This window comes from Scyliorhinus torazame, chromosome 3 (genome assembly GCF_047496885.1).
Source record: "Scyliorhinus torazame isolate Kashiwa2021f chromosome 3, sScyTor2.1, whole genome shotgun sequence".
In the NCBI taxonomy this organism is placed as follows: Eukaryota; Metazoa; Chordata; class Chondrichthyes; order Carcharhiniformes; family Scyliorhinidae; genus Scyliorhinus; species Scyliorhinus torazame.
The window spans coordinates 80,116,240-80,139,515 of record NC_092709.1 but is presented as its reverse complement, the minus strand read 5'-3'; the positions used below and the strand labels follow the sequence as shown (position 1 = coordinate 80,139,515).

The 23,276-nt window shown below is 54.4% G+C and overlaps 1 protein-coding gene across 3 annotated transcripts in view; it reads right to left on the bottom strand.

Moving 5' to 3' along the window:
* The window catches only part of LOC140408536 (very long chain fatty acid elongase 6), a 159,154-nt gene that overhangs the window by 13,529 nt on the left and 122,349 nt on the right, over positions 1 to 23,276 (bottom strand). For all 3 annotated transcript variants that reach the window (XM_072495902.1, XM_072495900.1, XM_072495901.1), the window contains one exon: positions 11,267 to 11,418. In XM_072495902.1, the coding sequence (XP_072352003.1) occupies positions 11,267 to 11,418 (152 nt within the window). The remainder of the gene's footprint in view (positions 1 to 11,266; positions 11,419 to 23,276) is intronic.

Here is a 23,276-nt window from a genome sequence, read left to right as displayed (position 1 = left end):
CCTGCAAGGGGTCAATGGTCCTATAAAATCGATCTGGAGGTTAGTCCATGGGCCATTAACGGGGTGGGTGTGACTAAGCTGAGCCTTCTTTGAGTATCTGTCCGGATTGTTCTGGGCACAGATAAGGCAATTCTCAACGTAGTGCGTCACGTCTTCTTTTAAACTTGGCCACCAACAGAGCTGCCTGAGGTGGGCTGTAGTGGGATCAATTCCCTGATGTCCATGACTGTCATGGAATAAACAAATGAGCTGATTCCTGTCCTGTTCAGGAACCACATAAAGGGTGTCTTTTAACACCCCACGTCATGTGTGGTCAGTGCATGTTTAAATCTATCGTACAGTGCCGTAAATTTTTCCTTCCAAATCTCCCTGAGATTGCTATCTTGCTTCTGGGCCTGCCCTAAATCCTCGATATTAGTCTGCGAGACCTGAACTGCATTCACTGGTGCGCTTTCGGGGGGTGTCCAAAAATATCCGTGCCTGGAACCTGCTTTAGCCAGTGTGTCGGCTTTTACATTTCCAGGGGGGGGGAGGAACGGTGGTGACTTCGAACTTTAACAATTCCGAATGTCCTGTTCTGTGCTTTTTCTAAAATGTGGCGGAGCAATGGGGCTGAAGGGAGGGGTTTTCCGTCTGCGGAAACAAATTCTCTTGCTTTCCACAGGGGTAGGAATTCTGTAAGGCTGTTGCAGACATAGAGGCTGTCCGAGTATACGTCTGCTGGGCTGGGGAAGGAATCTGGGTGATCCACAATGTACGCCACGGCTGCTAGTTCCGCCGCCTGCGCGCCAAAGTGGCCTGGTAGGTTAAGGAGATCTCTTGTAGGGTACGTCCCTGCGCGTCCTCGACATAAATGCCGCATCCTGTTTTGCGCTTCCCTTCTAATACTGTGGAAGAACCATCCACATATATTCTTAAAGGTTCGCATGTGTCTGTGTGCTGGGGGCTCTGGGGTGAACTACCTATCTTTCTGGGGGGTATTTTCACAATAAAGGGGCCTGTGTTGTGGTGCGGTGAGATGATTTCACATTCATGGGGGGTGCCTGGGTACTGAAGGTTATCGGCTAAGAAAGTGTGGGTCTTGGTCCTTTTAATGGTGATGTCCCATCCCTGCAAAAGAAGGGTCCATCTAGCTGCTCTAATCTGACTAACCGTCCTTGAGTCGTCCGTCAAGTAAAAGTTGGGTGGGGGTGTGTTCTGTGAGGATTGTGATGGGGTTTAGTCCGGTTATGTAAGAAAAACACTGAACTGCCCAGAAAACTGCGAGGAGGTGCCTTTCACAGGCCGAAAATCCCTGCTCCACAGGATCCAAAAGTCTAGAGGCGTAAACCACGGGTCTTAATAGTTCCTGGAGGAGCACGGCCGAAAGGGTGCGGTCTGTGCTAGCTATATCTATAGCGTAGGGGGAAAGCGGGTCTGGAACCTGTAGTGTGGGGGCTGCAATGAGGGCTCTTTTCAAAGCATCCACAGTATCCGTATGCTGCGGAAGCCATTCCCAAGGGGCTCCTTTCTTTAGGAGTTCCGAGAAGGGTGCTGCCTTGCTGGCAAAACCGTCAATGTGGTTTCGGCAGTAGCCAATCAGTCCTAAAAACGACCGGAGGGCTGAAACATTCTGGGGAAGGGGCAATTTGGCAATCGAGTCAATTCTTTTGTGCTCGATCTCGCGTTTACCGTGCGAGATAATTGTACCCAAATATATCACATTGTTTTCCAAAATCTGGGCCTTTTTGGGGTTTATTTTAGGAGTTCCAGGAGTTCGGCCAGAAACTTGATGTGCTCTGCCTTGGTGTCTGTCTACAGTAATAGGTCGTCCACATACTGGACCAGACATTCGGGGTGAGAAAATTTTGACAAACCATTTGCCAGCTGTCGGTGGAAAATGGAGGGGGAGTTGTGGAATCCTTGTGGAAGGCACGTGTACTGCTGATTTTTAAAAGTGAAGGCAGGTTTGTATTGGCACGCTTTTGCCAATGGAATGGACCAGAATCCATTACTGACGTCCAAAACCGTAAAGTATTGTGAGTTGAGTCCCTGTTTGAGCATGGTCTCGGGACTTGTGGCTACCGTGGGGGCTGCTGCGGGGGTGACTTTGTTGAGTTCCCGGTAATCGATGGTCTGTCGCCATGATCCATCGGGCTTTCTCACTGGCCAAATTGGGGCATTATTAGTGGAGGCTACTGATCTGAGTACGCCCTGCTCTAATAAGCTGTCGATAACTTTTGCGATTTCTCCCTCTGCCTCTTGGGGAAATCCGTATTGCTTTTGGGGTCTAGGATCAGGTCCTGTGATTTGAACGGAACCAGTCATCCGGCCAGTCGTGTTTGTCGGTCGCGAATGCTGTCCTGTGCTTCTGCAGAACTGCCCTAACCTGCTTGTCTGTGCTAATCGTGGTCGGGTCAAACCAGAATTCGCCGACTGCGCTAATCTTGTTTGCATATTCGCCTATTGTAAGTGTTGCGGGGGCTCTTGCGGATTTTGCCATTTTCCAAACACATTGGTTGACTGGATCAAAGGACATGTGGGAATTCATAAAATCTATGCCCAAAATGTGTTCTGCTGTGTGGGGCAGGTCGACTAAAACTATGGGTTGCTTGGTGGTGACGTTGCCAATTTGAATGGGTACAGGGGCTGTGATGTGTCCCTGCTGTGAGTGGCCTGTAAAGCCGCTGAGGGTGATGGTGGCTGGAGTGGGCCACGTGTCTTTCTGGAATATGGTGGAGGAATTAATTGTGGTGCGGGACCTTCCTGTGTCCCAGAGAAATTCGATGGGCTGCCCCCGTATCTTTGCTGCAACTACTGGTCGGCCGGACCGATCCCAAAGGGTGTCGCAGACCCAACTGGGGGAGCCAGAACACCGTCAGTCCGTTCCGTTCAGGTCCGTATGGTCTGAACGGGTGCTCACACTATGTATGGGCTCTGTCCTATTCTTATTCAGAGTGCCTGCCTGCTGGGCTCTCTGTGGCTTTCGTGGGACATTGCATTCTCGTGCAAAGTGCCCTAACTGTCCACAGTTGTAACACTCCTGTGGCATTTGTGGGGGGCTGTTCCTGCCTTCGTTCACCCATGCGGGGTTCTGGTGCGTTTTCATTGTGTGGATGTCTGCTTCTGCCTGCTGTTCCTCGGGTTTCCTACCTGCGGGTTTGTTTTGTACAGACTGCTCCCAGGCACGGGACAATCTTTTTACAACCCATTTCTCATTGTGGGCTTCCTCTGAGGGGTCATAATTCGTACAGGCTTTTTGTCCTGCCTCTGTGGCGTGGGAGATAAGGGTGCGGGTCCATTTGGCCATACCGTCTTGGGACAAATGGGCGCGTTATAAATTTCCAAAAACTGCTGTGAAATGAATCCACAGGCGTCCAGCAAACGCTGTGGGGTGTTCCGTCTTTTTCTGCCTGCACTTATTCAGGCCTTCTACGGGGTCACCTCTGTTGTAGCCGATCGTGTCTAGGATCGCTGCGTGCATTTCTGCAAGGGTGCCTCCTCCTACATTCTGTGGGTCGGGAAGGGCTGCTACGACCGAAGGGTCTAAACTCAAAACTGTGAGCTTCACGTGCTCACGCTCGTCCAGGCCGTACATGGTCGCCTGCTGCTTTACTCTAGCAAAGAAGTGGTGGGGGTCTGAGGTGGGGAGGAACGGTGTGATTTTCTCGCACGCGTCCCGTAATTGGGTCATGGTTAAGGGGGTCGTGTACAGGAATTCCGTGTCTCCTTCCGATGTGACTGTGCGGTGGGTGGTTACTGGATTCATTGGTGCCTGAACTATCTGCTCTGAGGGGTTTGGGGCATTTTTCTCTTCTGGGGCTTTCTTTGTGCACATGTTCCCTGAACATATCTATGCGCGGTCTCATTTAATTCTTCCCAATCCGGGCCGTCTTCTGCATCTAATTGGGATCCAAAGGAGCTCTGGAATCCATTCTGAATGGAAAACAAAGACTGCAGTTCTGCAATCTGGTTCTGGCACTTTGCGTGATCTCGTGAGCTTTGTCTGTGCTCCGTGGTGGTAGTATGGAGTGCTTGTAATGCTGCGTTCAGGTCGCCACACTGCCTTTGCAATGCCTCTACCTGTTTCTCTGTTTCCTCTCTTACCAGGACTGCACGTTGCGTGTCCTGATAGGCCTTTTCGTACTGTGTCTGGAAGCTGCTTAGGTGCACCAGACAAGATTGGTGTGCCCTCTTGGCATCATCCACCTCTCCGTCCTTTGCTGCCAACTTCCTTCTTAATTCTAGGTTCTCTTTCTCTATCTCGCTCACATCGACCTTACTCATTCGATGTGTCTCCTCTATCTCTTTACGGAGCGTCCGAACGACCTCCTCTGTGCCTCGTAATTGTGCCAAACAGGACACGATTGCCATCGGCTTGCGCGCTTTTCCCAAGCTTTTCTTATGGATTTCACTCAGGTGCTCCCACCAAGTATGTCCGAGACTCCCGGGACCTGTTTCCTCATTTTCACAGAATTCGCTCCTTTCCCTTTGAGGTACTTTCTGATTTCCTCTTCCCAAATGGGACACTGTCCTACTCTACTGCTGGTCGCTGCGACCACGAATTCTGGTGTTGCATTGCCTGCATTGCCATCTTTCCTCTCTGAATACTTCTCTTAAAATTTGGAACGAGGGGTATTAAGGCGTTGCTGTAATTACGGGTACGGCTTTCGCTATTTTCTGGAATACAAACTCCCGACAGTTTTGTCGCAACAAAAATCTATCAGTTTACCTTATAGCCCTGTTAGGTACGCATGCATTAACACATTTCCGAATTATGAGGATTGATCAGAACTGCTTGAACACTTGTGGTTTTTTCTGTTCCCAATTGGATTTCTAATTCAAATTTTTGTGTTCTCCCGGAGTGGTTAAGCCACTTCTAAGTCGGGTCCCGTCAGGGTGTCGCCAGTAATATGTTGCTAACTTTTGGTTGGCTCTTAAATCGTAATTTGCTCTGTTTGTTTAACGTTTGCTCTAGAGTCACCAGGTATCTTTATGATACCGCCACGAGGTTCAAGTTCAAGTAATGATCAATAACTCAACACACCAATTAGTAAGATGCAAATCAAAGCATATTTATTATACACAGTAAATCACTATTCATGCATAAACTCTACTTTCTAGGCTATTCCTACCACTAAAAGGCCTATACTTAGCTTTGGACTGGCCCACCAGGTCAGGGGAACAAATGGCCTTTCGTTCAGGTCCTGAGTCTGCAGGATTCAAAAGCTGGCATGGACTGGTAGCTAGGAGCGCCTATCTCGTAGCGAGCGTTGACTTGAGACTTACTTGGTTGGAGGCAGCGAGGCAGGAAGTTGCTGAGTGACCTTGCCAAAGAAGGAAGATTTGAACTTGGGGGCTTTATTTTATAGTCCCCAGGGGCTTCCCACCCTTTGGGGCGGACCCCGTACCTGGTTCCAAGTGATTGGACTACTTTCCGATCACTTAGATCGATTTCTCCAATGCTGGAGCGGTTCCCTGATCACTGGGCGATCCCTAAATGTCCGTTGGCTGCCCTTTGTCTTGGCTCCTGCTGGCGCCGAGGACTCTGGCTTGGCTTTATTCACCTTAACTGTTGCCATTTGTGCCTTGGAATCGCTCATTACTATGCAGATGGCTGCTGCATTACTATGCAGATGGCTGCTGGTTTCAGTGCTGTCTGGTTCCTTACAGGTTTTAATACACATGATTTCTGTATTTGCTAGTCTTTGCCTGTGTTGGCTGAATTTCCCTTCAGCCTTTGCGGTTCTCCATTTTAAGTCGGGAAGTGGCCAACTCAGGTGGCTACAGGGTGTTCCTACCTCCACCTGCTGTACTGGTGCAGCTGTGCGGTGCACACCAGAGGGTGTCCTTGAGCCTCTTCACTAAAGTGCCCAACCGAGCTACGTGTCTCTGGAATGGCGGAGGATGTTGGAGGCAGCTGTGACAGTAAATCAGTGTCACCCCTGGACTCGAGCTCCGGGCTGTCTTGGGTTTCGGGTCGATGGCTCCCGTCCGTGTTGGTTCCGTCGCTGTTCGGCTCACTGGGTGGGTGGGGAGGGGGGTTCAAGTTGTGGCACTGGTTGGGGTGGGGGACACCAGGTGGACCCAGCACATCACCAGCAGGTTCTGCAAGACACAAGACAAGAAGCGTGTTTGGATCGTGGGGATGGGTGCGGCGTGAGGGTGGTGAGGTTGCGGGTGGTGTGGGGGTCATGGTGGGGTGGGGTAGGTGTTGGGGGTTGACACACGTGCCACTTCCTCCCCATGGCCGACCTCCACCCTGGCGATTTCCCGTTCTTCTGGCCTGCTGACCATGTCCAGGGCCCGCTGCTCAGCCACGGTGAGGGACCACAGGTCCGGCGGTCATCCGCCAGTTTTCTCTTGCTCTTGGCGGTTATGGGCGGCATTCTCCTGGGTGGGAAACAGAAAACGCACATCGGACGCATGCAGCCCATGGGGTTGGGAACTGGTGGCCTCAGTAGCTAGGGCACCTGGCCATGGCAGCTGGTCTGGGTGCGGGATGTGGTGCTGGGTTCGGCCACTTTCCTAGCGGGGTGGAGGGTGTCACGAGTGTGTGGGACGGGGTTGGTGTCAGGGGCACAGTGTTGCCTACTCACCCTGGCCACCGTTAGCAATTTTTCACTGAACTCCAGGCCGGTCCGGACGGTTTCGCTGATGACGTTGGCTGCCTCTGCCACCTGTGCCCAGGCACGGCGGACGACGGCGGCTGGCAGCCGCCTTCCCTGCCTGGGTACAGGGTGGCCTGCCTCTCCTCCACCGTATCCAGGAGGATCTTGAATGTGTGCGAACCTTGGTGCCTCGCATCTTGCTGCCATCTTGTTGGTTGGGATGGTGTGTGTGGGGAGTAAAGTGTGTATATGTGGCTGCAGCTTGTCAGCCTCCTATGTCAATCACAAATCCCCCACCGTTTCTCATTGGAATTGATTGTGTTCCACATCGCGCCGGTGCTAGCCCCTTAAAAGTTGCTGAATCGGTTCAGGTGCGGTGCCAGTTTTGCTGTTGTGGAAGTCCACGAATCCTGCCCTGCGGTCAACACTCAGTCTCAGGAACGGAGAATCCAGCTGCTTAACGTCACAACATATTTCTGGAAGCCTCGTCTTCATTATTTTGAACCCCTTCTCCAGAGAAGTGTGATAATGGTCAACGCATTTGTTTATAGCTATTACATTGTGCTTTTCCATGGCAATTTGAATGAAACAATAAGATGGGAGAAGAGTCCTGCACATACTCACAGCACTCCAATCTTCATTACCATGAAAATTTACAACACCAGGTTAAAGTCCAACAGGTTTGTTTCGATGTCACTAGCTTTCGGAGCGCTGCTCCTTCCTCAGGTGAATGAAGAGGTATACCTCTTCATTCACCTGAGGAAGGAGCAGCGCTCTGAAAGCTAGTGACATCAAAACAAACCTTTTGGACTTTAACCTGGTGTTGTAAGACTTCGTACTGTGCTCACCCCAGTCCAATGCCGGCATCTCCACATCATGAAAATTTACAACAGTGGTCAGGCCACCTTTGGGCCCCGAATGCAAAGCTATTATAGCTGATGCGGGGTTGGTTGAACATTCAACCGCTGCGGAAACAGAAGCAAAACTATGCATTTCTCTAATGGGTGTTTGTTAAATGCTATTGACAATTATTTTGACAAATGGGCTGTGTGAATATTACCAGTCAAAACATCCCAAAAAAGGGAAACAGAATTGGAGCAGAAGGGAAAGGTGTTGGTGAGAAAATTCATTTTTCTTTTTACACTGAGATTTTCCTCTCAGATGTAGAAAAAACATTTATATGTGGGTAAATGCAGTATTCTTCTATTCATGTGATTAATGCACAGCTGGCAGAAGACTAATGGACTGATGTGCCTCTTCTGCACACTTGAACAATAATTCCCCGACAGGATGTTTCTTTTTGTGGCACTTCTAACTTGCTTTCCTCTTATGAATGGTTGGCTACATCTATTTAACGGATTGCCCAATATAACTGTTTGCCAGCTGGGAAATTTAAGAGAGGGCTGTCCTGCTTTTGATGGATAAAATTCTAAGTCTACCAATTAGAACAGATTTTTGTAAAGCTCCAGAGTCCTGAACATTACAAGTGACTGGAGAGTGAAGTGTAGCAACTCGAAAGACAGAAGATGGAGGAGAGGGCTTAATGGGTAACAAGAAACGTTACTGAGGGTGAGGAGTTACTGGGACAATGGAACAGGTCACGATAGAAAATATCCCCTTGAATATATTTAGTGCTCTTAATATCTGTTTTGACAATTAGCAAATTTAGGCAAAAAATGTCTACCTAGTTCCAACGACTTAATGGCCATTTTCTACCCTATTGTGGACCACAGGTTCTATTTATCAACATTATCTACACAAAGAACTCTTATTTCCTCCTTGGGTGCACCAAAAAACAGTGCCAATAATTTACCTGAATTAACTCAAATCATATTGGGCTGAATTGATCTCTTTGCACATCTCCTCTATTGAGTAGTACTACACTCCTGTATGCTTCACCTGATGTGGGTGTCTATGTATTTACATTGTGTATTTTATGTTTGCCCTATGTATTTTCTTTTCATGTACGGAATGATCTGTCTGAACTGTACGCAGAAAAATACTTTTCACTGTACCTCAGTACACATGACAATAAACAAATTAAATCCAATCCAAGGAGCCCTAGCAAAACCAGAGTCAATCAGGGAAAACTCTCCACTGGTTAGAATTATACCTAACACAAAGGGTGGTGGTTGGAGGTCAATCATCTCAGTCCCAGGACATCACTGCTGGAGTTTCTCGGAGCAGTGTCCAAGTCCCAACCATCTTCAGCTGATTCATCAATAACCTTCCTTCCATTATAAGGGCATATTTGGAATGATTACACAATGTTCAATACCACTCATGACTCCTCAGATACTTAAGAAATCTGTGTCCATATGCAACATTCAGACTGGGGCTGACAAGTTACATTCGTGCCACACAAGTGCCAGGCAATGACCATCTCCAACAAGAAAAAATCCAACCATCTCTTCATGATTTCAATGGCATTACCATCTCTGAATCCCCCGCTACCAATATGCTGGGCAGTACCAGAAGCTGAACTGGGCTAGCCATGTAAATACTGTGGTTCTAAAAGCAGGTCAGAGACTGGGAATTCTGCCACAAGTAACTTACTTCCAGACTCTCCAAAGCTTGTACAACATCCTAAAGGCACAAGTCAGGAGTGCAATGGAATACTCTCCACTTGCCTGGACGAGTGCAGCTCCAACAACACTCAAGAAACTTGACACCATCCAGGTCAATGCAGCCCGCTTGATTGGCATCCCATCCACCACCTTCAACATTCACTCCCTCCATCCCTGACGCACATTGCAGTTGTAAATTGTTCTTTGTAATGGTATTTAAAAGTATTATTGGATTATTATATCCTTAATGCTTTATCAATATTACTATTTCATTGTCCTGAATTATGTACATTAATTCTTGGAATATTTTCTTGTGTGTATCATCTACAAGATGCACTGCAGCAAGCCTCATTCAACAGCACCTTCCAAACCCACAAGCTCTACCAACAAGGAAAGGGACATCATGGAAACATTACCACCTGCAAGTTTCTTTCCAAGCCAAACACCATTGTGACTTGAAACCATTCAGCTCCTTGAGCCTGTTCTGCTGTTAAATTAGATCTTGGCTGATCTCCGACCTAACTTCATGGGCCTTTGCCGCATATCCTTCGACATCTTTGGTTATTTGGTTAACAAAAGTATCTGATCATCTCAGTTTTAAAATTAACAAATGATCTCTCATTAATTGCTATTTGAGGAAGAGAGTTCCAAATTTCGACCACGCTTTGAGTGAGGAAGTATGAAAGATCTCGCTCTAATTTTTTGACAATGTCTCCTACTGCTGAACTTCCTAAGCAGCAGAAATAGTTTCTCCCAATCTGCACTATCCATTTCCCTTAATAATTTGAGAGTAATTCATTAATTCCTGGGGGATTGACTGCCTCCCACAGTCCCACTTGTGTAAAAAATGGAAGTCGGTGAGCAAGAGCTGGCTTCCTGATACATTTCCATTCCCTATATCCTTAGACGGTGTATCAAGGATATTAAAGCAGAATTTGTTTTTCAGAAGACAAAGTGCCAACATTTTTCAAGCAGCTTTAATTTGTTACAGCAAAATGTTTAAGTAACAGGCTGGAGATTAAAGTAGGGCAAGGCAGTTGGACATTTTAAAGTTTTGAGAGAGATTGCTAACTGCATGATGGTGTTGCAATCAGGTCATATGTATGGGAATAAAGCTGTTGTACCAATTTTGCCTGGTCCACAAGTCTTTCCCTTCTATGACGAGAGAGAATGAAAAGCACTTGAATAATTTTTATTTGGTTCAGTGGCATAGTTGCAGTGACACTGGGGGCGATTCTCTTCCTGCGTTGTGGGGTTCACGCTGGGTGGTGAATGGAGGGTAATGCTCCCGGCCCGTGGCACCTGACGCAGTCTGGTTCACGACCTTGCTGGGTGTGAACCAGACGAGCATATTTAAATGAGCATTTAAATATGTTCAGGCAATTCCAAGCCAGAGTCTCCTGGGATTCACCCCCACACCCGCTGGCACAGTGTGAGGCCGGCGGGAATCACCACTGGCCTCCATCAACGGAAAACAGGCGTGATGACCATGTCGGGGGTCTCAGAGGACATTGGGTCCCCCAGATGGTCGGGGACATGGCAGAGCAGTGCCCTAGAACTGCTAGGTGTTAGGCTGGTGCTGCCAGGGTGGCAAAGGGTGGGGCCTGAGAGGGGGGAATGAAGTGGGGGAAACGAAGGGGGGCATGAAAGTGGGCATAAGGGGAGGCAATTGGCAGCCCCATAGTGGGGTGCCACTGGTGCCGATGATTGAGGGGGGGGGGTCTGATCCTGGCTAGAAGTGGGTGGTGCCTGTTGGGTGACTCTTTGGGAGGGCCCCTATGCCAGTGATCATGGGGCAGGGTTTGCACTCTCACTTTGAGATCCCATAAAAATGGCTCCCCGATCTCTGAGGCCGGGCGTGCCGATGTCTTCAGGTCATACACTTCACTTTCTCAATAGGTTTCACCCCTGGCTCCAAAGAAACGGTGGGAGAATTGTGATGGGAATCGCGCCAGAACATCCGGCGCGATTCGCACCTGTTTTCCCACCCGAGATGAAACTTAGTGTGTGGAATTCTCCCCAGAAATGACTATTTCCATAAGATACGAATTTCACAACACAATTTGTCGAGAACATGCAGAAAAAATATGAACCATTTTTCATACTCACCTAGCTCAGGTGCCTTGCTCAACACAAATGCATATGCCCAGAATTTGCTGATCGGTCCATTATAGAAGCCTTGGTCACATACTGATTGCTTCAAGCCACTGGTTGTCAGGATGTATACCATGTATGCTCCGGTGCGGACAGCACCAATAATACTTTGAGGAAAGAAAGGACAACAATATTATTTCTAATGCTATAATGATGAAGGTATTTAACTATATCAACTATGGGTGGGGTTCTCCAGTCCGCCAGCCGCACGTTTCTCGGCCACGCGCTGCTCGTTGGCAATGGGATTCTACCCTCCCGCCAATTGTCAACGGGATTTCTCATAGAAACCACCCCAAGCCACCGGGCAACCCGCTGGCGAGACTGCGCTGCCCAACGGGAAAAGTGAATCGCATCGACCGGAGAATGACCAAAATATGCAAAATATATTTCTTACCAAAATATACAAATAAACTCTAACAAACATAAAAACTGCAGCAGAAAAAAATCTTAAATAATTTATATTTTACATTGCTTCGTATAATACAAGCAGTTTTTCTTTTACTTTGGTAGACTCCTGCAAAATAATTTCCATAACGAATGCCCATCAGTTAGCTGCCCTGCACGAAGAGGCTCTAGAACCTGACTATCCAAATTGTTTTAAGGCTATCGAATCAAGACCTGTTTGGATTACTCACAAGTCAATTCATCAATCTGACATCTCTATTCTTATAGGCACTGACTGAAAACCTTTACAGCATGTTATGCTAGACATCTGAAAGCATCTTTAGTCCCAGAATAAAAGCAATGTCAAGACTTGCAGTCTCTTGACTTTACACTAATTAAAAACATGCCAAACCTTGGCTTCGTGCAATTCTAACCCACGAGTGAGTCTGTTGTTAACTGTGGCATTTTCTGCATTACATTTCTGAAATATTTAAAGTTCACCCATTTCACTATGAACGCCTTCCAATAAAACAGGTCATTGGCAAGTCCAGCACTGATATTTGAACACCACATTTTATGAGAGAAGGAAAAAGTATTTTGGTATTTGGTGCACCTGGCCCAACAGCTCAACAGAGACTGGAATATCCTGGCCAAGTGTTGACGCCGGCGTCAAAACCGGCACGAGCGACTCTGGCATCAATGGGCCTCCAGGCCCAGGCATTCACCCCTTCCTAGGGGGCTAATACGGCACCGGACTGGTGTCCGCTGCTCCGGCACTCGAAAACCAGCGCAGGTCCGCGCATGCGTGCCATGGCCGGCGCAGGTCCGCGCATGCGCGTGGGTTGCCATCTCAGCGCGGCCCCCGGGCAATATAGCGAAGCCCTACAGGGGCCCGGCGTGGAGGAACATAGGCCCCCCCCCAGGAATTAGCCAGCCCGCCGATCGGTAGGCCCTAATTGCGGGCCTGGCCACCGTGGAGGCCCCCACCAGGAGTCGGACCCCCCACCCCCGCCCCCCACCACGATGGCCCATGCAGCCAGATCTCAGAGGTCCCGCTGGGTAGGACCATATGTAATCCACGTGGACGGGACTCGGCGGGCACACGGCCCCCGACCGGTGCGGCGGCGACCCCGCGGGTGCGATTGATGCCGATTCTCCGGTCGCCCGGAGTCAGAGCGGGATACTCGCGCCACCCCAACGATTCTCCGACCCGCTGAGGGATCGGAGAATCCCGTCCCTGTCACAGGGCAATGGCAGGCCATCTCTACAAAACACATGGGGGGGTGGATCTTACCCAACGTGTTCTGAAAATTGTCCGATACAGAATTCCTATACTGCCTAACGTGCCCTGTTGTTGGACATTCTTAAGGTACGGGGGGCGGGATTCTCTCACCCCGGGGCCGGCCCGGAGAAACGCCGCGACCGGTGCGAATCGTGCCCCACCGCCGGGACGCGATTCTCCGCAGAATCTGAGTTCGACGGGGCCCCCCCAGCTGGCGATTCTCCGCCCGGGATGGACCGAGCGGCCGTTCCAAAAATCCCGAGTCCCGCCGGCGCTGTTCTAACCTGGTTTTACCCGGTGGTACCTTGGCGTGGCCAGCTGGCGGAAAAGGCCTTTGATGCCCCGCCAGCTGGCGCGGAAACGACATCTCTGGGCGGCGCATGCGCGGGAGCGTCAGCGGCCGCTGACAGTTTCCCGCGCATGCGCAGTGGAGGGAGTCTCTTCCGCCTCCGCCATGGTGGAGACCGTGGCGGTGGCGGAAGGGAAAGAGTGCCCCCACGGCACAGGCCCGCCCGCGGATCGGTGGGCCCCGATCGCGGGCCAGGCCACCGTGGGGGCACCACCTGGGGCCAGATTGCCCCGCGCCCTCCCCCAGGACCCGGGAGCCCGCCTGCGCCGCCTTGTCCCGCCGGTAAGGTAGGTGATTTAATTTACGCCGGCGGGACAGGCAATTTATTGGCGGGACTTCGGCCACCCGGGCCGGAGAATCGAGCGGGGGGGCCCGCCAACCGGCGTGGCGCGATTCCCGCCCCCGCCGAATATCCGGTGCCGGAGACTTCGGCAACCGGCAGGGGCGGGATTCACGCCAGGCCCCGGCGATTCTCCGACCAGGCGGGGGTCGGAGAATGTCGCCCCTGTTTCTGACGACCGCTCAAATTAATTTGTGGACCCCCTGAGTCCCATGACACTGGGTCACCTAGCTCGCAGCACTTCATCCCACCCTCCTCCCGATAAAGGAGAGCCACAGGCTGGCTCAGTGCAGCTTGTTTCCTTTCATTTGCTTTGCCACCCTCCCTATGAAAGCATTGTGCTTTTTTTATTTACACAAGATCAAACGTATCGCAATAGCTGGCAGAATATTTACCGTCAGTTAAGTCCATGACCAGTGGCAGGAGGTTTTTGCAAAAATGAATATGGTTTAGGATGTACAGGCAAGACACAATTCAGTGGAAAATAACTGGAAGCATGATCCTTTTCTTTCAAGAAGGCTTCAGGCCAGCTGCCTCTAGAATACATTACACAGTTGGCGGGGGCTTTTGCACTTCTAGAAAATGTTTGGAGGATGCCCACACAATTGATATCAAGTTTAAAGCCTCTTAGTTAATACAGCAAGCTTTGGGAATTAAGGATTTTTACGTTGAGATGGATTGATGATGCAGGTAGACAGGGATGAGACAGGCTTGGATGTCTAACATTTATATTACAGCATATTGTATGGTAAGTCAGTTTTTTTTAAATCAAAAGCTTGGGAAATCCAGAATATGTATGACAGACATTTCCATTGAATAACCTGTACCCTTATAATGCACAGTATCACCAAGAACTGCAGGAACTTCTACCTGTCACAACCCCCTGGACTAGTGCGCAGCCAATTCCAACCCCACTTGACCTGGAGTCGTAACACAGGTGAAATTAGATTTTATATTAATACCTGTGGCTTTGGTTGAGTTAAATTGACAACAATTGCCTGGGGCGGGATTCTCCGACGCCCCGCTGGGTCAGAGAATCGCCGGGGGCTGGCGTGAATCCTGCCCCCGCCGGTTGCCGAATTCTCTGGCACCGGATATTTGGCGGGGGAGGGAATCATGCTGCACCGGTCGGCGAGCCCCCCCCCCCCGGTGATTCACCGGCCCGCGATGGGCCGAAGTCCCATTGCTGGAATGCCAGTACTGCCGGCGAGAATCAAACCACCTCTTACCGGCGGGACCAGGCGGCGCGGGCAGGCACCTGGGGGTGCCCCTCGGTGGCCTGGCCCGTGATCGGGGCTCACCGATCCGCGGCTGGGCCTGTGCCCTGGGGGGCACTCTTTTCCCTCCGCCTCGGCCAAAGCCTTCACCATGGCCGACGCGGAAGTGTCACCCCCCACCGCGCATGTGCGGGGTTGACGTCAGCAGCCGCCGACGCTCCCACGCATGCGCAGACTTCCGCTGGCCGGTGAAGTCCTTTCAGCCCCGGCTGGCGTGGCGCCAAAGGCCTTTCCTGACGGCCAGCGGTGCGCCAACTACTCCGGCGCGGGCCTAGCCCCTCAAGGTGAGGGCTTGGCCCCTAAAGGTGCGGAGAATTCGGGGCTGCCCGACGCCGGAGTGGTTCCCGCCACTCCATCCCGCCGGAACCCCCCGCCCCGACGGCCCAGGTTTGTAAATTTAAACACAAGTAACCTTTCATAATAGAACAAAGAACAGTACAGCATAGGAACAGGCCTTTCGGCCCTCCAAGCCTGTACCGGTCATGAGACCAACCTTGGCCAAAACCCTCAGCACTTCCTTGTGCCGTATCCCTCCATACCCATCCTATCCATGTATTTGCCAAGATGCATTTGAACGTCGTTAATGTATCTTCTTCCACAACCTCCCCTGGCAATGCATTCCAAGCACTCACCACCCTCTGCGTAATAAACCTGCCTCGCACATCTCCTCTAAACTTTGCCCCATGGACCTTAAACCTATGTCCCCTGGTGACTGACCCCTCCATACTGGGAAAGAGTGCCTGCGCATTCACTCAACCATGCCCCTCATAATCTAGTAGACCTCTATCAGGTCACCCCTCAACCTCAGTCTTTCTAATGAAAACAGTCTAAGTCTATTCAGCCTCTCCGCATAGCTAAAACTTTCGATTACCCACAGTACAGTTGAGGTGACTGAGTTGACTTCTCCCTGAATTCTCTTCTGCCTACTCTACTGGGCAGTAATAATTATAATTATTTAGGCAAATAGGCAAAAAATACAACTGGTTATCTACTATCTGGGGCGAAATTCTCCGTTATCGGCGGAAACTCCGCCGATCGGCGCAAAAAACGGCGCAAATCCCACTTGCGTCACGTCATAAAAATGGGCCGATAGTCTGCGGCCCGAAATGGGCTAGCAGCGACGTAACGGGATCCGCGCTTGCGCAGTGGTTCACGCCGTGCAGCGTCATACGCGCTGCACGGCGTGACGGCTCATAAGGCCGCGCAGCTCCCCCCCACCCGACCGGAACAGCCGACCGCAACACCCGACTTGATGGCTGGCCGTCGCTCAGCCCCGAGGTTCGAGTCACGCGATGTGGAGGCGCTCCTGGATGCGGTGGAGCAGAGGAGGGACGCCCTGTATCCCGGGCACGGCCGCAGAGTTGCCCCACGCCACAGCCGGCGTCTGTGGAGGGAGGTGGCAGAGGCCGTCACCGCTGTGGCCCTAACACCACGGACAGGCACCCAGTGCCACAAGAAGGTGAACGACCTCGTCAGAGCAGGCAGGGTGAGCGTCCCCCATATCCCCCCTCCCCATATCCCCCCTCCCCCATATCCCCCCCTCCCCCATATCCCCCATATCCCCCCCTCCCCCATATCCCCCCTCCCCCATATCCCCCATATCCCCCCTCCCCCATATCCCCATATTCCCCCCTCCCCCATATCCCCCCTCCCCCATATTCCCCCCTCCCCCATATCCCCCATATCCCCCCTCCCCCATATCCCCCCTCCCCCATATCCCCCATATCCCCCCTCCCCCATATCCCCCCTCCCCCATATCACCCATATCCCCCCTCCCCCATATCCCCCTCCCCCATATCCCCCATATCCCCCCTCCCCCATATCCCCCCCTCCCCCATATTCCCCCCTCCCCCATATCCCCCCCTCCCCCATATCCCCCATATCCCCTCCTCCCCCATATCCCCCCCTCCCCCATATCCCCCCTCCCCCATATCCCCCCTCCCCCATATCCCCCCTCCCCCATATCCCCCATATCCCCCCTCCCCCATATCCCCCCTCCCCCATATTCCCCATATCCCCCCTCCCCCATATCCCCCCTCCACCATATCCCCCATATTCCCCCCTCCCCATATCCCCCATATCCCCAAGTGAATCCAGCCCTAACCTTAACCTCTGCAATGCACGCGCAACCGATGGCGTGCATTCATATACCTGCCTAACACTGTTGCCTTTTACCCCTGCCACCACCCCCCCCCCCCAGGAGAAGCGCGCACACAACAATAGGGAGCATGTGAGGACTGGAGGAGGGCCCGCTGATGAGAGGCCACTGACCGTACACGAGGAAAGGGCCCTGGAACTGGCTGGCGGACCTGAGGACCGGGAGGTTGCTGATGCAGAGGTCGGGGCCCCACGAGCAAGTGAGCCACCAACAGCCCGTCCCCATATCACCCCTCCCCTATATCCCCCTCTCCCGTATCACCTGATCACTGCCTGATGTCTAACCATGCATGCTTCATTGTGTATCGCAGGACCAAACGTCCAGGCACCCATCCCCGCAGATGCAGACCACCCGCAGGATGCCCCTCGGAGACCACGGGAGACGGAGAGACCCGCACCCTCCAGCATGCGACGCCCGCAGGATGCCCCTCGGAGACCACGGGAGACGGAGAGACCCGCACCCTCCAGCATGCGACGCCCGCAGGATGCCCCTCCGAGACCACGGGAGACGGAGAGACCCGGACCCTCCAGCATGCGACGCCCGCAGGATGCCCCTCGGAGACCACAGGAGACGGAGAGACCCGGACCCTCCAGCATGCGACGCCCGCAGGATGCCCCTCGGAGACCACAGGAGACGGAGAGACCCGCACCCTCCAGCATGCGACGCCCGCAGGATGCCCCTCGGAGACCACGGGAGACGGAGAGACCCGAACCCTCCAGCATGCGACGCCCGCAGGATGCCCCTCGGAGACCACGGGAGACGGAGAGACCTGGAGCAACAGGGAGACGACACCCCCGTCACATGCGGGAGCGACCACCCAGCGATGAGGGGGGCAGCCACAGGCCCCCGTCACATCCGAGCCAGGACACCACTACCCAGGACACCACTATCCAGGACACCCCTACCCGGGACACCACTACCCAGGACACCCCTACCCGGGACAGCACTACCCGGGACAGCACTACCCGGGACAGCACTACCCAGGACACCCCTACCCGGGAAGACGAAAGACCGGACAGTGACTCAGAGTGGATGGGTGGAGACGAACCCCCACCCCAAAGTGCCATGGACTCAGAGTGGGACGAAGAGCACGACACAACGCCACTGCTGTCACCAACACCCTCCACCATCGCAGAAACACTCACCACGGTTGGGCACTTTAGTGATGAGGCGTCTGGTACACTCACTGGTGCGCACAACACAGCCGTCCCGGTACAGCAGGTGGAGGTAGGAGCAGCAGAGGGACCGGGCGGTCGGAGGGCAGCCCAGGCCAAGCGAACATCTGCCGCCCAGATGGATCCCGGGTTCCTGCAGTTACCACACCCACACATAGATCCGATGCAACCACCGACACGGAGACGAGCGAATAGGGTGACGGGTGGCTTGCGGCGGCTGTGGTCGCAGGTGGAGGAGTCCACCCGCGTCCAGGAGCTGGGAGTGGTCCCGGTCATGCGTGCCACCCAGGCTGACACCGCACGGGTGGCGTCCGCGGTGGAGGCAATGGGTGCGACGGTGTCAGACATGGGGAACGGTTTGCGAGGCCTGGGGCCTTCCGTGCAGGCGGCGTCTGTGGCCCAGGAAATGGCTGCCCTCTCACAGGAGGCCATGAGCCAGTGCCAGCGCCAGATGGCAGAGGCGCTCAACGCCATAGCCCAGTCTCAGCAGGCCATGGCCCAGTCTCAGCAGGCCATAGCCCAGTCTCTGCAGGCCATGGCCCAGTCTCTGCAGGCCATGGCCCAGTCTCAGCAGGCCATCGCTGAGGGCATCGGCGCCAGTGGCCATGTGCGAGCTGGCGTCGCACTGTCGCAGACAGGGTTCGACAACCCCCTGGGCTCCATGGCTGCAAACCTGCAGACCCCTGTCGATACCAGCACGGGCCTCCAGGACTGGCAGCGCCAGATGTCGGGGGCGCGTCGGATGGCCAGTCCGTTCGCATCCCCCACCCATGTAGAGGCCTGGGGGCCATCGGGCACCCCGAGGGAGGAGGAGGTGGTGTGGTCCGTCCCGGCTCCCTCCGTAGGGGAGGTCCCGGTACACCGCGACACCTCGGACTCCCCCCCTTCCGTCCCAGGTGCATCGGGTGGGCAACGGGCAGGACAGGCTGGCAGCTCGCCATCCCAGTCGCCCGGGCCGCAGCCTGGCCCATCTAGGCCAGGACGCCCCAGGAAACGGCCGCCAAAGGGATCCAGTGTCAGAGGGCAGGAATCACAGGAGTCCACCTCCAGTTCTGCTGTACCGTCTGGGGAACCACGTAGACGTAGTCAAAGGGCCCGTAAGGCCAAACAATTAGACACTGAGTAAGTTGGCACGGGTGCAGGGCACAGATGAGTTTTAGGCGCTAGGGCACGTGCATGAACTCCTTTGGTTATTAAAGTCAATGTTACACCTACCGAAGCTGCCTTTGTGCTCTGTCCAAAGTGTGCGGGGGTGTCATGTACGTTGAGCGCAAGTGTGTGTGTGAGGGGTGGTCTTACCTCAGCCCCAGGTGAGTCTGCCCCCTTCCCCCTGGGCCGCCATCAACATCCCCCGGGCAGAGGACGGGACCGTGCGCTGCAGTGTCACAGCCGCATGCAGGGATGGTCCGGGTGGATGGTGGTACTGTGGCCATGGGTCAGACATAGTCCAACGATGTAGAGCCAGGAGCTCATCGGAGGCGGGTTGTCATCATTCTCCATGGCCTGCGATAGACACGCGTCCACCCGCAACTGGGTGAGCCCGGCCCGTTGTGCCGCCGGTGGATCGGCAATTGGGAGTGGGGGGGTGGTGTGCATGCGGGTGGGGTGTGTGGGGTTGGGGAGGGGGGTGATGGTGCTGGGTGGATGGATGGGTGGGGGGTGTGGGTCGTCGGCTGTTGTCATGGTGTGCGGTCTGTGGCCATACTACCCGATTCCCACGCCCATCTAGTCAGTGAAGCGGGCGTCTATCAGTCTGTCCCGTGCCCGCTGGGCCAGCCAGTAACGGTGGACAGCCACCCGTCTGTGTCTACCCCGTCTGCCCTGACCATTGCCCCCATCCCCCTCATCTGGGGAGGACTGGGCCTCTTCCTGCTGCTCCTCCACTCCGCCCTCCTCTGCTTGCGGCACATCGCCCCTCTGCTGGGCTATGTTGTGCAGGACGCAGCACACCACAATGATGCGGCCGACCCTATCTGACCGATACTGGAGGGCGCCCCCAGAGAGGTCCAGGCACCTGAAACGCATCTTCAGCACGCCAAAGCACCTCTCGATCACTCCCCTTGTCGCTACATGGGCATCATTGTAGCGGTTCTCCGCCTCATTGCGTGGCCTCCGTATAGGCGTCATCAGCCACGATCGCAATGGGTAGCCCCTGTCGCCCAGCAACCAGCCCCTCAGCCGGGGATGGCGTCCCTCGTACATGCCGGGGATGGATGACCGCGACAACACGAATGAGTCGTGTACACTGCCTGGGTAACGGGCGCAGACGTGCAGGATCATCATGCGGTGGTCGCAGACCACCTGTACGTTCATCGAATAGGTCCCCTTCCTATTAGTGAACACGGCCCTGTTATCTGCAGGTGGCCGCACGGCGACGTGCATCCCATCGATCGCGCCCTGGACCATGGGGAACCCGGCAATGGCAGAGAAGCCCACGGCCCGGGCATCTTGGCTGGCCCGGTCCACGGGGAAGCGGATGTAGCGGTGCGCCATGGCATAAAGGGCATCTGTCACTGCCCGGATGCACCGATGCACCGATGTCTGCGATATGCCGGACAGGTCCCCACTCGGTGCCTGGAATGACCCCGTTGCATAAAAGTTCAGGGCCACCGTAACCTTGACGGACACGGGGAGAGGGTGTCCCCCGCCAGTGCCACGCGGTGACAGGTGTGCCAGCAGGTGGCAGATGTGTGCCACGGTTTCCCGGCTCATCCGGAGTCTCCTCCTGCATTCCCGGTCCGTGAGGTCCTGGTATGACTGCCGGGGCCGGTACACACGGGGCGCCCTCGGGTGCCTCCGTTGCCGTGGGGCCGCGACGTCCTCCTCCCCCTCCTCGTCCTGTCGGTCAGGTGTCCCTCCAGCCTGGGCGGCTGCCGCCTGCCCCTCTGCGGCAGCCTGCGCCGCCTCTCTGGCACGCTCCTCCTCCTCCTCCTCCTCATCCAGGGCAACATAGACATGAGCGGCTGCCACCACGGCGGCCAACATCGCTGGATGATCTGAAAACATGACGACCTGGTGGGGGTGAGGGGAACGACGACATGTCATCATTGCCCATATCCCCTCCTCCCCCCAGCCAGGTGGCATGGACCGCATGGGTCCAACTGTTGGAGGCTGGCACCTGGCCAGGTGGACCAACTCATTTGCCCTCCCATCACCCACCCCGGCACGGACCCCCTCCCCAACCCCCAACCTCCACCCCGGCACGGACCCCCTCCACAACCCCCAACCTCCACCCCAGCACGGACCCCCCCAACCTCCACCCCAGCACGGACCCCCCCCCAACCTCCACCCCGGCACGGAACCCCTCCACAACCCCCAACCTCCACCCCGGCACGGACCCCCTCCCCAACCCCCAACCTCCACCCCGGCACGGACCCCCTCCACAACCCCCAACCTCCACCCCAGCACGGACCCCCCCCCAACCTCCACCCCGGCACGGACCCCCCCCAACCTCCACCCCGGCACGGAACCCCTCCCCAACCCCCAACCTCCACCCCGGCACGGCCCCCCCCCCCCAACCTCCACCCCGGCACGGACCCCCTCCACAACCCCCAACCTCCACCCCGGCACGGACCCCCTCCCCAACCTCCACCCCGGCACGGACCCCCTCCCCAACCTCCACCCCGGCACGGACCCCCTCTCCAACACCCAACCTCCACCCCAGCACGGACCCCCCCCAACCTCCACCCCGGCACGGACCCCCCCCAACCTCCACCCCGGCACGGACCCCCTCCCCAACCTCCACCCCAGCACGGACCCCCTCCACAACCCCCAACCTCCACCCCGGCACGGACCCCCTCCCGGCACTCCCCCGGAGCCCAGCCTACTCTAACCACCCCCCCCCCCCCCGCCGCACACACACACAAGCCGAGACACACCTCTCCTCAGGCAATCAGTCTGCGGCCACGCCATTTCCTGCCCAGAGCCAACCCCCCAGGCCGTCACTCACCTCCTCGCTGGTCGGCGTGAGCCTGGAGCACCGGGTCACGCCGATGAAAAGGAGGTTTGATTGACGTCGACGTGAACGGTCATCACGTCGACGGGACTTCGGCCCATCCGGAAGGGAGAATATCGGCAGGCCGAAAATCGGCTGCCTTGCGCAGACCCGTGACATTCTCCGCGGCAGCGGCGCCATTAACGCCCCGCCGACTTTTCTCCCTTCGGAGACTTCGGCGGGGGCGGGATTCACGGCGGCCAACGGCCATTCTCCGACCCGGCGGGGGGTCGGAGAATGACGCCCCTGATTCCCAACCCCTCCCTTTCTAACTCACCCCACCCTCTACACACATACAGACAAACATCACAGAAGGGAAAGGTTGCTGGAAAGGGAAGAGAAATAATAAAATAAATGGATAAAGGATCTTTGATTCAGGTGGATGTTTTTTATTAGTTTCTTTCTCAAGGTGAGACCTTCAGTTGAGCATTTTTCTTTTCTTCAGTGTAATGATTGTCACAAGGATAGCATGCAACCGGCAGCAGAGAGAGAGTTACACGGTTCCTCTTTCTTTGATGGCTGAGAGGCTTCTGCCCAGTTCTCTCCGAAAAAACAACCTGCCAGGAGCCAATTGCTGACTGTTGTCAGGCAGAATACTGTCCCTGGCCAACCCACCGGTTGCCAATTAGCCAATTGACTTGAATTCCTCTAAAACTGGTTCCTAACATTCACTCAGCACCAACCAGTCTGTTTCTCCTCTGGAAAATACAAAATCTAGGAACACACTGTCCTGGCAAGTATTCTTCTGCTTAAAGGCAGATTCTGATTATGGGTACAGGGATCAAAAATGATAAAATAAAATAAATGGGGACAAAGAAAATAAACAGGAAGGACTCTTACATACCTGCGTATTGGCTTTCTACTAAAGAGATGTTGGAATTGCAGTGTGCAATGGACAAAATTCTATTTTAAATGGAGGTTGAGTCAATAAAGGGTGGCGTGGTAGCACAGTGATTAGCACTGTTGCTTCGCAGTGCCAGGGAACTAGGTTCGATTCCTGGCTTGG